Source organism: Hylobates moloch, unplaced genomic scaffold, assembly GCF_009828535.3.
Source record: "Hylobates moloch isolate HMO894 unplaced genomic scaffold, HMol_V3 SCAFFOLD_7, whole genome shotgun sequence".
Lineage (NCBI taxonomy): Eukaryota > Metazoa > Chordata > Mammalia > Primates > Hylobatidae > Hylobates > Hylobates moloch.
Window position 1 is genome coordinate 104,887,170 of NW_026652282.1, and position 12,267 is coordinate 104,899,436.

The 12,267-nt window shown below is 42.7% G+C and overlaps 1 protein-coding gene across 1 annotated transcript in view; it reads right to left on the reverse strand.

Annotated features, from left to right (window-relative positions):
- XIAP (X-linked inhibitor of apoptosis) overlaps positions 1–12,267 on the reverse strand; it is a 37,539-nt gene that overhangs the window by 8,917 nt on the left and 16,355 nt on the right. Inside the window, exons 2-4 of the mRNA XM_058441349.1 lie at positions 5,702–6,610; positions 3,537–3,636; positions 479–557 (exon numbers count right to left, since the gene is read on the reverse strand). Of these exons, the coding sequence (XP_058297332.1) occupies positions 479–557; positions 3,537–3,636; positions 5,702–6,578 (1,056 nt within the window). The 5' untranslated portion in view covers positions 6,579–6,610. The remainder of the gene's footprint in view (positions 1–478; positions 558–3,536; positions 3,637–5,701; positions 6,611–12,267) is intronic.

A 12,267-nucleotide genomic window follows, 5' to 3' on the forward strand; every position in this document is an offset into this window, starting at 1 on the left:
AATTTTTTGTATTTTTAGTAGAGATGGGGTTTCACCGTGGTCTTGATCTCCTGACCTCGTGATCCGCCCGCCTTGTGCTCCCAAAGTGCTGGGATTACAAGCGTGAACCACCGCGCCCAGCCGGTTTTTAAAATTTTCTGTAGAGACAGGGTCTCACTATGTTGCCTAGGCTGATCTCAAACTCCTGGGCTCAAGCAATCCTCTCGCCTTGGCCTCTCAAAATGTTGGAATTACAGGTGTGAAACACTGTGCCTGGCTAGCTCTCACCTTTAAAGCCCATCATACATTTATTATTTTGTTTTTAACTTTAAATTTGAGTTTTGATGTAATGTACACATATATTGATTTATAGTACTATACTGTGAATTCTGCATGAGGAAATAACTATAAAACAAATGATATAATATAAATTATATAATGAAAATATAAATTGTAATTTGAAATGTGAATTTGAAAATATAAATTATATGAGACTTACCAGACACTCCTCAAGTGAATGAGTTAAATGAATATTGTTTATATATTCTTGTCCCTTCTGTTCTAACAGATATTTACACCTAAACAATTAAAAGATTAAACTTTAGTAGCTGATAAACTAGTGAAGTAAAAGCAAAGATATAATCTCCATCATATTAATTCTATTAATTCCGTTAACTTGCTTTTTAGTACTTCTAAGGAGCCACAAAGTAAAATGTTGCCCAATTCCCTATCCCACTGTCATCTTAAGGTTAAAAAAGTTCCCTTTGTTATGCTACCTATGCTAATGTTAGCAGAGCAAAAAATATCAACTTGAGAACTTTCTAAAACAAATTATTAAATTAGCACCTTGACTTTTTTTTTTTTTTTTTTTTTTTGAGACAGAGTCTCGCTCTGTCACCCAGGCTGGAGTGCAGTGGCACGATCTTGGCTTACTGCAACATCCGCCTTCCGGGTTCAAGCGATTCTCCTGCCTTAGCCTCCTTCCTGAGTAGCTGGGATTACAGGCATGTACCACTACGCCTGGCTAATTTTTGTATTTTTAGTAGAGACAGGGTTTCACCATGTTGGTCAGGCTGGTCTCAAACTCCTCACCTCAAGTGATCTGCCTGCCTCAGCCTCCCGAAGTGCTGGGATTACAGGCATGAGCCACCACGCCCAGCCCATCTTAACAGGTTTTATTTAAAGAATTAACCAATTGCCCATTTAAAAGGAATTCTTTAGGCTTTTCAATATTTACTTTTAAAGCTGTTTAAGGATAAGATTTCTTTTCAAATGATTGTTCTGAAGTTTTGTTTTTTATTTTTATTTTTTGAGATGGAGTTTCACTCTTGTTGCCCAGGCTGGAGTGCAATGGCACGATCTCGGCTCACTGCAACCTCTGCCTCCCGGGTTCAAGCGATTCTCCTGCCTCAGCCTCCCGAAGAGCTGGGATTACAGGCATGCGCCACCACGCTCAGCTAATTTTGTATTTTTAGTAGAGATGGGGTTTCTCCATGTTGCTCAGGCTGGTCTCGAACTCCCGACCTCAGGTGATCCACCCACCTTGGCCTCCCAAAGTGCTGGGATTACAGGCGTAAGCCACCGTGCCCGGCTGGTTTTTTTGTTTTTGTTTTTTTTTGAGACAGTGTCTCACTCTGTCGCCCGGGCTGGAGTGCAGTGGCGCCGAGTGCAGTGCTGTCAGCTCACCACAACCTCTGCCTCCCCAGCTCAAGCGATCCTCTTACCTCAGCCTCATGAGTAACTGGAACTACAGGTATGTGCCACCACGACTGGCTAATTTTTTTTTTTTTTTTTTTGTATTTTTTGTAGAGACAGGGTCTCACTATGTTGTCCAGGCTGGTCTCAAACTCTTGGGCTCCAGCAATCCACCCGCCTCAGCCTCCCAAAGTGCGGAGACTACAGGCGTGGGCCACCACACCCCAACCAGAGATCTTAAAATGTGAACAATTGTATGTCATAGAGATAATTAGATACATTAATATTTCCTAGGGGTATGATGGCTTCTTAAGGAATCTCCTTGGCAATATGGGCTCTCATGCTGATCATAAAAGAGCCTACTTCCAACAACAAAAAAGCACACATTTCCTAATCTGTATTTAAAAATTGGATAATCTAGAGGCCAAGCGCGGTGGCTCATGCTTGTAATCCCAGCACTTTGGGAGGCTGAGGCGGGTGGACCACCTGAGGCTGGGAGTTCAAGCCCAGCCTCACCAACATGGTTAAACCCCGTCTCTACTAAAAATATAAAAAATTAGCTGGGCGTGGTGGCGGGCGCCTGTAATCCCAGCTACTCAGGAGGCTGAGCCAGGAGAATCACTTGAACCCAGGAGGCGGAGATTGCAGTGAGCTGAGATAGCACCATTGCACTCCAGCATGGGCGACAAGAGCAAAACTCTGTCTCAAAAAAAAAAAATAAAATAAATAAAAGAAATGGGATAATCTAGACGCCAGGCGCAGTGGCTCACACCTGTAATCCCAGCACTTTGGGAGGCCGAGGCGGGCCGATCACCTGAGGTCAGGAGTTCAAGACCAACCTGGCCAACATGGTGATACTCTGTCTCTACTAAAAAATACAAAAATAAGCCAGAATCCCAGCACTTTGGGAGGCCGAGGCCGGCGGATGACAAGGTCAGGAGATCAAGACCATCCTAGCCAACATGGTGAAACCCTGCCTCTACTAAAAATATAAAACATTAGCTGGGCGTGGTGGTGCTTGCCTGTCGTCCCAGCTACTCGGGAGGCTGAGGCAGGAGAATCGCTTGAACCTGGGAGGCGGAGGTTGCAGTGAGCCAAGATCACACCACTGCACTCCAGCCTGGCAACAGAGTGAGACTCCATATCAAAAAAAAAAAAAAAAAATTAGCCAGGCATGGTGGCGGTGGCGGGTGCCTGTAATCCCAGCTACTCCGGAGACTGAGGCACAAGAATCACTTGAACCGGCCGGGCGCGGTGGCTCACGCTTGTAATCCCAGCACTTTGGGAGGCTGAGGCGGGCGGATCACGAGGTCAGGAGATCGAGACCAGGTGAAACCCCGTCTCTACTAAAAATACAAAAAAAAAAAAAATTAGCCGGGCGTGGTGGCGGCTTGTTCCAAGCTTGTCCTAGCTACTCGGAGAGGCTGAGGCAGGAGAATGGCGTGAACCCGGGAGGCGGAGCTTGCAGTGAGCCGAGATTGCGCCACTGCACTCCGGCCTGGGCGACAGAGCGAGACTCCGTCTCAAAAAAAAAAAAAAAAAAAAAAAAAAAAAATCACTTGAACCTGGAAGGTGGAGGTTGCAGTGGGCCAAGATTGCGCCACTGCACTCCAGCCTGCGCAAGAGAGTGAGACTTCGTCTCAAAAAAAAAAAAAAGGGATAATCTGAATGTCATAGATATCACACATAAGCAGTGAATGTTTTGGTCATCAGAGAAGGCTTATAAACCTTGCTCATTTTTATAAAACTAGCATGAATTTCAAGCCATAGTGAAGGCAAAAATAGTTGAGGTAAAAAGTAATTCAAGTCTCCCACTGCATGCTAGCCAACTTGCCTGTACAATGAACAATTAAATATCTTACCCCGGATACCATTTAGCATGTTGTTCCCAAGGGTCTTCACTGGGCTTCCAATCAGTTAGCCCTCCTCCACAGTGAAAGCACTTTACTTTATCACCTTCACCTGCGAAAACACACAGGAATATATGTATTTGTGCAATTAGAAGCTTACACAAAAATATTCATTTAACACCTAAAAATTAAACACATCTAAAAAACATGAAAATCTCACAGCTTAAAACAAGACATTCAAATTCACATCTAAGTAACAGATACGATCTTTATCCTTTGAGGAAGAAATACACACTAAATTCACTGATTCAATCTGAGGTATTTTTACAGAAGACAAAAATAAAACTGCCCAAGTTTTATGTTAAAAACTAAAATTGTTACTTTCTTTCTTTTTTTGAGACTGAGCCTGGCTCTGTTCCCCAGACTGGAGTGCAATGGCACAGTCTTGGCTCACTGCAACCTTTGCCTCCTCAGTTCAAGCGATTCTCCTGCCTCAGCCTCTCAAGTAGCTGGGATTACAGGCATGTGCCACCACACCCGGCTAATTTATATCTTTGGTAGAGATGGGGTTTCACCATGTTGGCCAGCCTGATCTTGAACTCCTGACCTCAAGTGATCCGCCCGCCTCGGCCTCCCAAAGTGTTGGGATTACAGGCGTGAGCCACTGCGCCTGGCATACTTTATTTTCATTTACTTATTTATTTATTTTATTATTATTATTTTTTTCTGAGATGGAGTTTTACTCTTGTTGTCCAGGCTGGAGTGCAATGGCGCGATCTCGGCTCACTGCAACCTCTGCCTTCTGGGTTCAAGTGATTCTCTTGCCTCAGTCGCCTGAGTAGCTGGGATTACAGGCGCGTGCCATCATGCGCAGCTAATTTTTATATTTTTAGTAGAGACGGGGTTTCGCCATGTTGGCCAGGCTGGTCTTGAACTCCTGACCTCAGATGATCCACCCACCTCAGCCTCCCAAAGTGCTGGGATTACAGGCGGGAGCCACCGCGCCCAGCCATACTTTCTTTTTAGTATGTTATTTGGGCCACCAATATTGTACTTACTGTTTCAAACTGTGAAATTTTAAAACAAGTTATGTTCCAAGTATTAGTAACATTAAAGTTCTACATAATGAAATTGTAAGTTTCTCTAAGTTTATAGCTACATGACACTAAACAAACCTTCAAGATTACTATATGATGGTACATAAATAAAATCTTTTGAAATAACCAATATTTTATAGGCATTATTCAATCTTAAAATAAATGGGTCAAATATATAATGGTATAACTTTTTAAAATATCTTCAGAAGCAATCACTCCAATGGCCCTTCCTGAAATGTCTACCACAGTCCATTTGAAAGTACTCATATGGCCGGCGCGGTGGCTCATGCCTGTAATCCCAGCACTTTGGGAAGCCAAGGCGGGCAGATCACAAGGTCAGGAGTTCGAGACCAGCCTGGCCATGGTGAAACCCTATCACTACTAAAAGTACAAAAATTAGCCAGGCGTGGTGCATGCACCTGTAATTCCAGCACTTTGGGAGGCCGAGGCGGGTGGATTACCTGAGGTCAGGAGTTTGAGACTAACCTGACCAACAGGGAGAGACCCTGTCTCTACTAAAAATACACAATTAGCCGGGCGTGGTGGCGCATGCCTGTAATCCCAGCTACTCAGGAGGCTGAGGCAGGAGAATCGCTTGAACCCGGGAGGTGGAGGTTGCGGTGAGCCTAAATCACGCCACTGCACTCCAGCCTGGATAACAAGAGCGAAACTCCGTCTCAAAAACAAACAAACAAACAAAGCTATTGTGAAGCTTAGAGAAAATGCATGAAGTATACGTATTGAGCACTTATAGTAAGTGCTCAATAAATGATGGTTAATATTACTATTAGACCCATTTTGCTATTGGGGATGTCTACCATCTTTTGCAAGTTATCTACTTCCTAAAAACAATTACATGAAGAGAAGCATGACTCATAATATGGTAGTCTTTTTCACATAAATTCAGTAGTTACGTTACAGGTTCAACGTAAGAGTTCACAGAATAATACAGATATATATATAATCATGCCAAGTTATACCTAAATATTTACCAGTTCAGGGGGCTAAGGGCATCTATTTACTTTTTACGAACCCTGGCATACTTGGGAAGCTATTTATTGGTTTTATAATAAAGTTTACCTAAAGCATAAAATCCAGCTCTTGCAAGCTGCTCCTTGTTAACTGAGTATATCCATGTCCCAAAAGTAAAGATCCGTGCTTCATAATCTGCCATGGATGGATTTCTTGGAAGATTTGTTGAATTTGGGAAATTCCTATCAGAACTCACAGCACGAGATTCACTTCGAATATTAAGATTCCGGCCCAAAACAAACAAGCAATTAGGAAAGTGTCGCCTGTGTTCTGACCAGGCACGATCACAAGGTTCCCAATTTTTCAGTTTTCCACCACAACAAAAGCACTGCACTTGGTCACCAATACCTGTGTAGTAGAGTCCAGCACTTGCTAGCTCTCTTGGGGTTAGGTGAGCATAGTGTGGCCAGTTCTGAAAGGACTTTAATCTAGCTTCTTCACTATACATGGCAGGGTTCCTCGGGTATATGGTGTCTGATATATCTACAACCTGCCCAGTTCTCAAAAGATAGTCTGCATGTGTCTCAGATGGCCTGTCTAAGGCAAAATGATTTCTGCTTCCCAGATAGTTTTCAACTTTGTACTGACCATTCTGGATCCCAGAATTTGTAGACTGCGTGGCACTATTTTCAAGATAAAAGCCGTTGATAAATCTGCAATTTGGGGATACTTTCCTGTGTCTTCCAACTGCTGAGTCTCCATATTGCCATCTATCTACAACTGCATGACAACTAAAGCACTGTACGGTATCTCCTTCACCAGTATAAAGAAACCCTGCTCGTGCCAGTGTTGATGCTGAAACAGGACTACCACTTGGAAAATTAGCAAAAGTTTTTAATCTATTAAACCCTTCTACAAATTCTTCTTCCTTATTGATGTCTGCAGGTACACAAGTTTTAGATCCTTCAAAACTGTTAAAAGTCATCTTCTCTTGAAAATACGACTTGTCCACCTTTTCTAAAAAGAGAACATTATATTAGGAAATCCAAAATGTGAAACACAAGCAATAGACTTTTGTTATAGGAGCTAACAAATTATCCACTTATGACATAAAAATAACTACACGACCACTAAGAAACATTCTAATTCTAAATACTAGAGTTCAACATTACCACATCATTCAAGTCATAAAGTAAAATCTAGCATTTTTGTTTTCTCTGTTTGAGAAAAGTAATATTTAAGCAGGCAGAATAAAACTAATAATTTTTAAATGCTTATTTTATATAAATATGTAAACTATGATACAGAATATATTATAATTATTAACCATGTCAAATCATTAATTAGGAAAAATATGAAAGAAGCATAAAATATGCAGATTATTAAAGTCTATGCATAATTGTTATAATGAATCATTATATATTCAAGGCATCAAAGTTGTTTTTACAAGTTAAAGAATGTTCAGAATGTTAATGAATTAATTTTTAATATTTCTTTGCTTAGCAAAATGTTTTAATCATAATATTGGTTCCAATGTGTTCTTTAAGAGTATGAAATATTTCTGATTTTCATGCATGAATGAGAGCCCTTTTTTTGTTGGAACTGGATTACAGATATATACATAACACTGCCCTCTAGAGGGTGGCTCAGGAAAAATTCTAAGTACCTGCAAACCTTAACTGCTGTTACTTTTTTTTTTTTTTTTTTTTTTGCCCATGACATACATGTGCCCTGCGGTTACTTTTGCTATTAACTTCCCCTGGTCAAGTAACAATCTGGTCAAATGGAAGATAAGTATTGCTGCAGTCTTATTAGAGCTGCCAAATTACAGCTATGTAATTTTAACCCAGATAAAATACTAAAAGGAACCCGTTAGGTTATGAGAAGGGTAGAAAGATAATTTATCCTCCAAACCTGGACACTTCTCAAAGTGAAAAATCACACTAGTAATAATCACACTGGGACAACAGGCATAAATCAGGGTTGCCCCAGGCAAACTAGAGCATATGGTAACCCTAGTTATGAGGCAAACCTGGTTCTCCAGAATCTCCCACATTGCCTGGTAACGTGTTCAATATAAACTTGTCAAAGGCAAAATAAGAGAATGGTAACAATGACTCTGTCTCTATATTATGTGTGCATTAATTGATTTTTTTTTTTTGAGATGGAGTTTTGTTCTTGCTGCCCAGGCTAGAGTGCAATGGCACGACATTGGTTCATTGCGACCTCCGCCTCCCGGGTTGAAGCGATTATCCTGCCTCAGCCTCCCAAGTAGCTGGGATTACAGGCATGTGCCACCATGCCCAGCTAATTTTGTATTTTTTAGTAGAGACGGGGTTTCTCCAGGTTGGTCAGGCTAGTCTCGAACTCCTGACCTCAAGTGATCCACCCGCCTCGGCCTCCCAAAATGCTGGGATTACAGGTGTGAGCCACCGCGCCCAGCCATTAATTGATTTCTTGAGAAGAATTAGCCAGCTCTTTTGCCTTTATGTTGACACAATATGTCTTAGAATTTAATCTCTTTTGGAGTAATGTTCAACACAAAGCAAGCTGGCAATGGACTTCAGTCTTTCCTGGCCATGTCAATTTATAGTGGTATTAACTCATATACCTCAACAGCTGAGTTATATCTACGCAAAACTTTTGGAATATAGTCTCCATGACTTCTGATGAATTATCATTTCCTAGATGTCTGAAAACATTCCAACATTAGCTTCAAGGCCCTTTGTTGAATCAGCACAATAAACTGGATGACAAAAATCAAGATTCAAAGAAACCAAGGCTGATCAAACTCCTTGTTCTACTCTTTTCCCCCTTCTCACTCTGCACTTGACTATTCTTAAAAAAAACCAGCCGGGCATGGTGGTTCACACCTGTAATCCTAGCACTTTGGGAGGCCGAGGCGGGCAAATCACCTGAGGTCGGGAGTTCGAGACCAGCCTGACCAACATGGAGAAACCCTGTCTCTACTAAAAACACAAAATTAGCCGGGCGTGGTGGAGCATGCCTGTAATCCCAGCTACTTGGGAGACTGAGGCAGGAGAATCGCTTGAACCCGGGAGGCGGAGGTTGCAGTGAGCCGAGATCGCGCCACTGCACTCCAGCCTGGGCAACAAGAGTGAAACTCTGTCTCAAAAAAAAAAAAAAAAAGAAAGAAAAGAAAAGAAAAGAAAAAAACCAAGGCTACCTGATAGGCTAATGAGATAAAATTTAATAGCGATAAGTGTAAAGTCTTACATCTGGTTTTTAAAAAATATCTGGTGCATAGGCCGGGCACGGTGACTCATGCCTGTAATTTCAACACTTTGGGAGGCCAAGGCGGCCGGATAACTTGACGTCAGCAGTTCGAGACCAGCCTGACCAACATGGTGAAACCACCATCTCTACTAAAAATACAAAAATTAGCCAGGCGTGGTGGCAGGTACCTGTAATCCCAGCTACTCGGGAGGCTGAGACAGAAGAATCCCTTGAACCCGGGGCAGCGGAGGTTGCAGTGAGCCAAGATCATGCCACTGCACTCCATCCTGGGCGACAGAGCGAGGCTCCATCTCAAAAAAGCCTGGGCGCAATGGCTCACGCCTGTAATCCAAGCACTTTGGGAGGCCGAGGAGGGTGGGTCACCTGAGGTCAGGAGTTCAAGACCAGCCTGACCAAAATGGAGAAACCCCGTCTCTACTAAAGAAAAAAAAAGAAAGAAAGAAAGAAAGAAAATTAGCCTGGCATGGTGGCAGACGCCTATAATCCCAGCTACCTGGGAGGCTGAGGCAGGAGAATTGCTTGAACCCAGGAGGTGGAGGTTGCAGTGAGCCGAGATCGTGCCACTGTACCCCAGCCTGGGCGACAGAGCGAGTGTCTCAAAAAAAAAAAAAAAAAATCTGTTGCATAACTAAAAGAAGATGGAGACTTAGTTTAAGAAGAAATCACTTAAAGGCAATCATCCATAGTAAAACCTTGGGATTTTAATTAATTACAAATTCATCATAAGCCAACATTACAAGTCGACTAAAAAATTTACAGCAACTTCAGGCTGCATTAGTGTCCAGATGTGCAACATCCAGATCCAATTCAGCTACCAAGGGATATTATTTCCAGTTCCAAATACATTTTGGAAGGGACATTAACAAAGTTTAATGTCCTTAGGGAGCAATCGGGATGGTAAAAATGATATCATATGAGAAATAGTTGGAATAGCGAAGGATATTTATCCGAACGGGTGGAAAAACTGTGAGGGGAAGGGTAGAGAGGATAGACTAACTACCTTAAGATATCTAAAAGATTATCACGTAGAAAACAGATCCAAATTTTATATAGCTTGAGGGCAGAATTAAGGTCATTAAATACAACTATAAACAGTATGCTCAGTATAATTCAAAACACATGAGAATTGCCTTCCCTGAGGTCTTAAATTTTATTTCAAGTCAATCAAAATAGGTGTAAGTAGCCAGGCACAGTGGCTCACGCCTGTAATCCCAACACTTTGGGAGGCTGAGGTGGGCGGATCACTTGAGGTCAGGAGTTCAAGACCAGCCTGGCCAACATGGTGAAACCCCTTCTCTACCAAAAACTACAAAAATTAGCTGGGCGTGGTGGCACACGCCTGTAATCCCAGCTATTCCGGAGGCCAAGGGATGAGAATCACCTGAACCTGGGAGGCGGAGGTTGCAATGAGCCGAGACTGTGCCACTGCACTCCAGCCTGGGTGACAGAGTGAGACTTCATCTCAAAAAAAAAAAAAAAAAAAAATAGAAGTATAAAATCAAAGATATTCTCATTTCACAATTTTGTGTAGTTCAAGCAGTCACCCTATTTCAGAAAATATTAGATAAAACCATCATTCAACATGAGCAGGAGAATCTCAATTTGAAGCTTTCGAGTGGAGATCTTATCTTCCCAGAGGTTGCTTCCATGCTAATAGTTCAGATTTCACTCTTTTGAAAAGTAAATATTTATTTAGAAGCACTCAAGTGAACAATATATATACATTAGCAGAGTGTGAGCTTTTTGAGAAGGAGGAAAACCAGAATTACCAGAGTTTAAGAGTGAAAGGTGGAAGGATGACTGATGAAAGACAGAAACCTTGGATTTGGAGGAAGGCACCAAACAAAAAGGGTAAGATAGGGTAAAAAAATATAGGATCTAAGTGAAACGGAGGTGGGCAAAATGATACCACAGAAAACAAGTATATATGGAGCAGATGAATTGAGAATATAGAAGAAAATAGGGTACGAATATTGGACAAGGGTGACAAAAAGGTTTTTGAAGTGAAAAGGTGTGGGTGCAATAAAGTATGCTGGGATAATTTAAGGCTTCTCTGTGAAAGCATCTTCAGTAAGTGGAAAGGCAGGAAGGCACGGAAAGAGAAAAATGTCAAAGAAAGCTTTTGGTATAAAGGGGCTGGGGCAGTCAGGAATCTTAAGGGTAACAGTAGTTGGGAAAATAGCACTACGGAAGCAAAAAATGGGACAAAAAGGACGAGCAAGCCAATGGTGCATGTTTAAATGAAGGGTTTGGAAGATTCTACAATGGTGATATGTAAGGTTTTACAGTATACATGTATGTACACACATTTAGTCCAGTCAACTGTGTAAAGAGAGCCACCAGGAGGTGCCAAGGAGAGGAGGCTGACAGCTAATCTAGTGAGAATGTGGGAATGCGAAGGTGGGGGATACAGAGACAAAGGCACATACAAAACCCTGGTGTCTGTATACGACGCAAAAGTTTCTATTTCTGCCTTTTTTCTGAAACAGAGTTTTGCTCTTGTGGCCCAGGCTGGAGTGAAATGGCGTGACCTCAACTCACTGCAACCTCCGCCTCCCAGGTCCAAGCCATTCTCCTGTCTCAGCCTCCCAAGTAGCTGGGATTACAGGCGCCCGCCACCACGCCTGGCTACTTTTTTTATTTTTAGAAGAGACAGGGTTTCAACATGTTGGCCACGCTGGAATTGAACTGCTGATCTCAGGTGATCCACCTGCCTCGAACTCCCAAACTGCTGGGATTATAGGTGTGAACTACTGTGCCAGGCTTTTCTTTTTTTTTTATTAGGGTTTTCTTTCTTTCTTTTTTTTTTCTTTTGAGACAGTTTCACTCTTGTTGCCCAGGCTGGAGTGCAATGGCACGAACTCGGTTCACCGCAACCTCCCCCTCTCGGGCTCAAGTGATTCTCTCACCTCAGCCTCCTAAGTGGCTGGGATTACAGGCGCCCACCACCACACCCGGCTAACTTTGTATTTTTAGTAGAGACAGGGTTCCTCTATGTTGGTCAGGCTGGTCTTGAACTTCTGACCTCAGGTGATCCGCCCGCTTCGGCCTGCCGAAGTGCTGGGATTACAGGCATGAGCCACCACGCCCAGCCTTAAGGTTTTCTTTTTTGAGACGGAGTCTTGCTCTGTCGCCCAGGCTGGAGTGCAGTGGCGCAATCTCGGCTCACTGCAACCTCTGCCTCCCAGGTTCAAGGGATTCTCCTGCCTCAGCCTCCCAAGTAGCTGGGACTACAGGCATGTGCCACCACACCCAGCTAATTTTTTGTATTTTTAGTAAAGAAGGGGTTTCACTGTGTTAGCCAGGATGGTCTCGATCTCCTGACCTCGTGATCCGCCCGCCTCGGCCTCCCAAAGTGCTGGGATTACAGGCATGAACCACTGAGCCCAGCCAAGGTTTTCAAATAGGTAGAATAA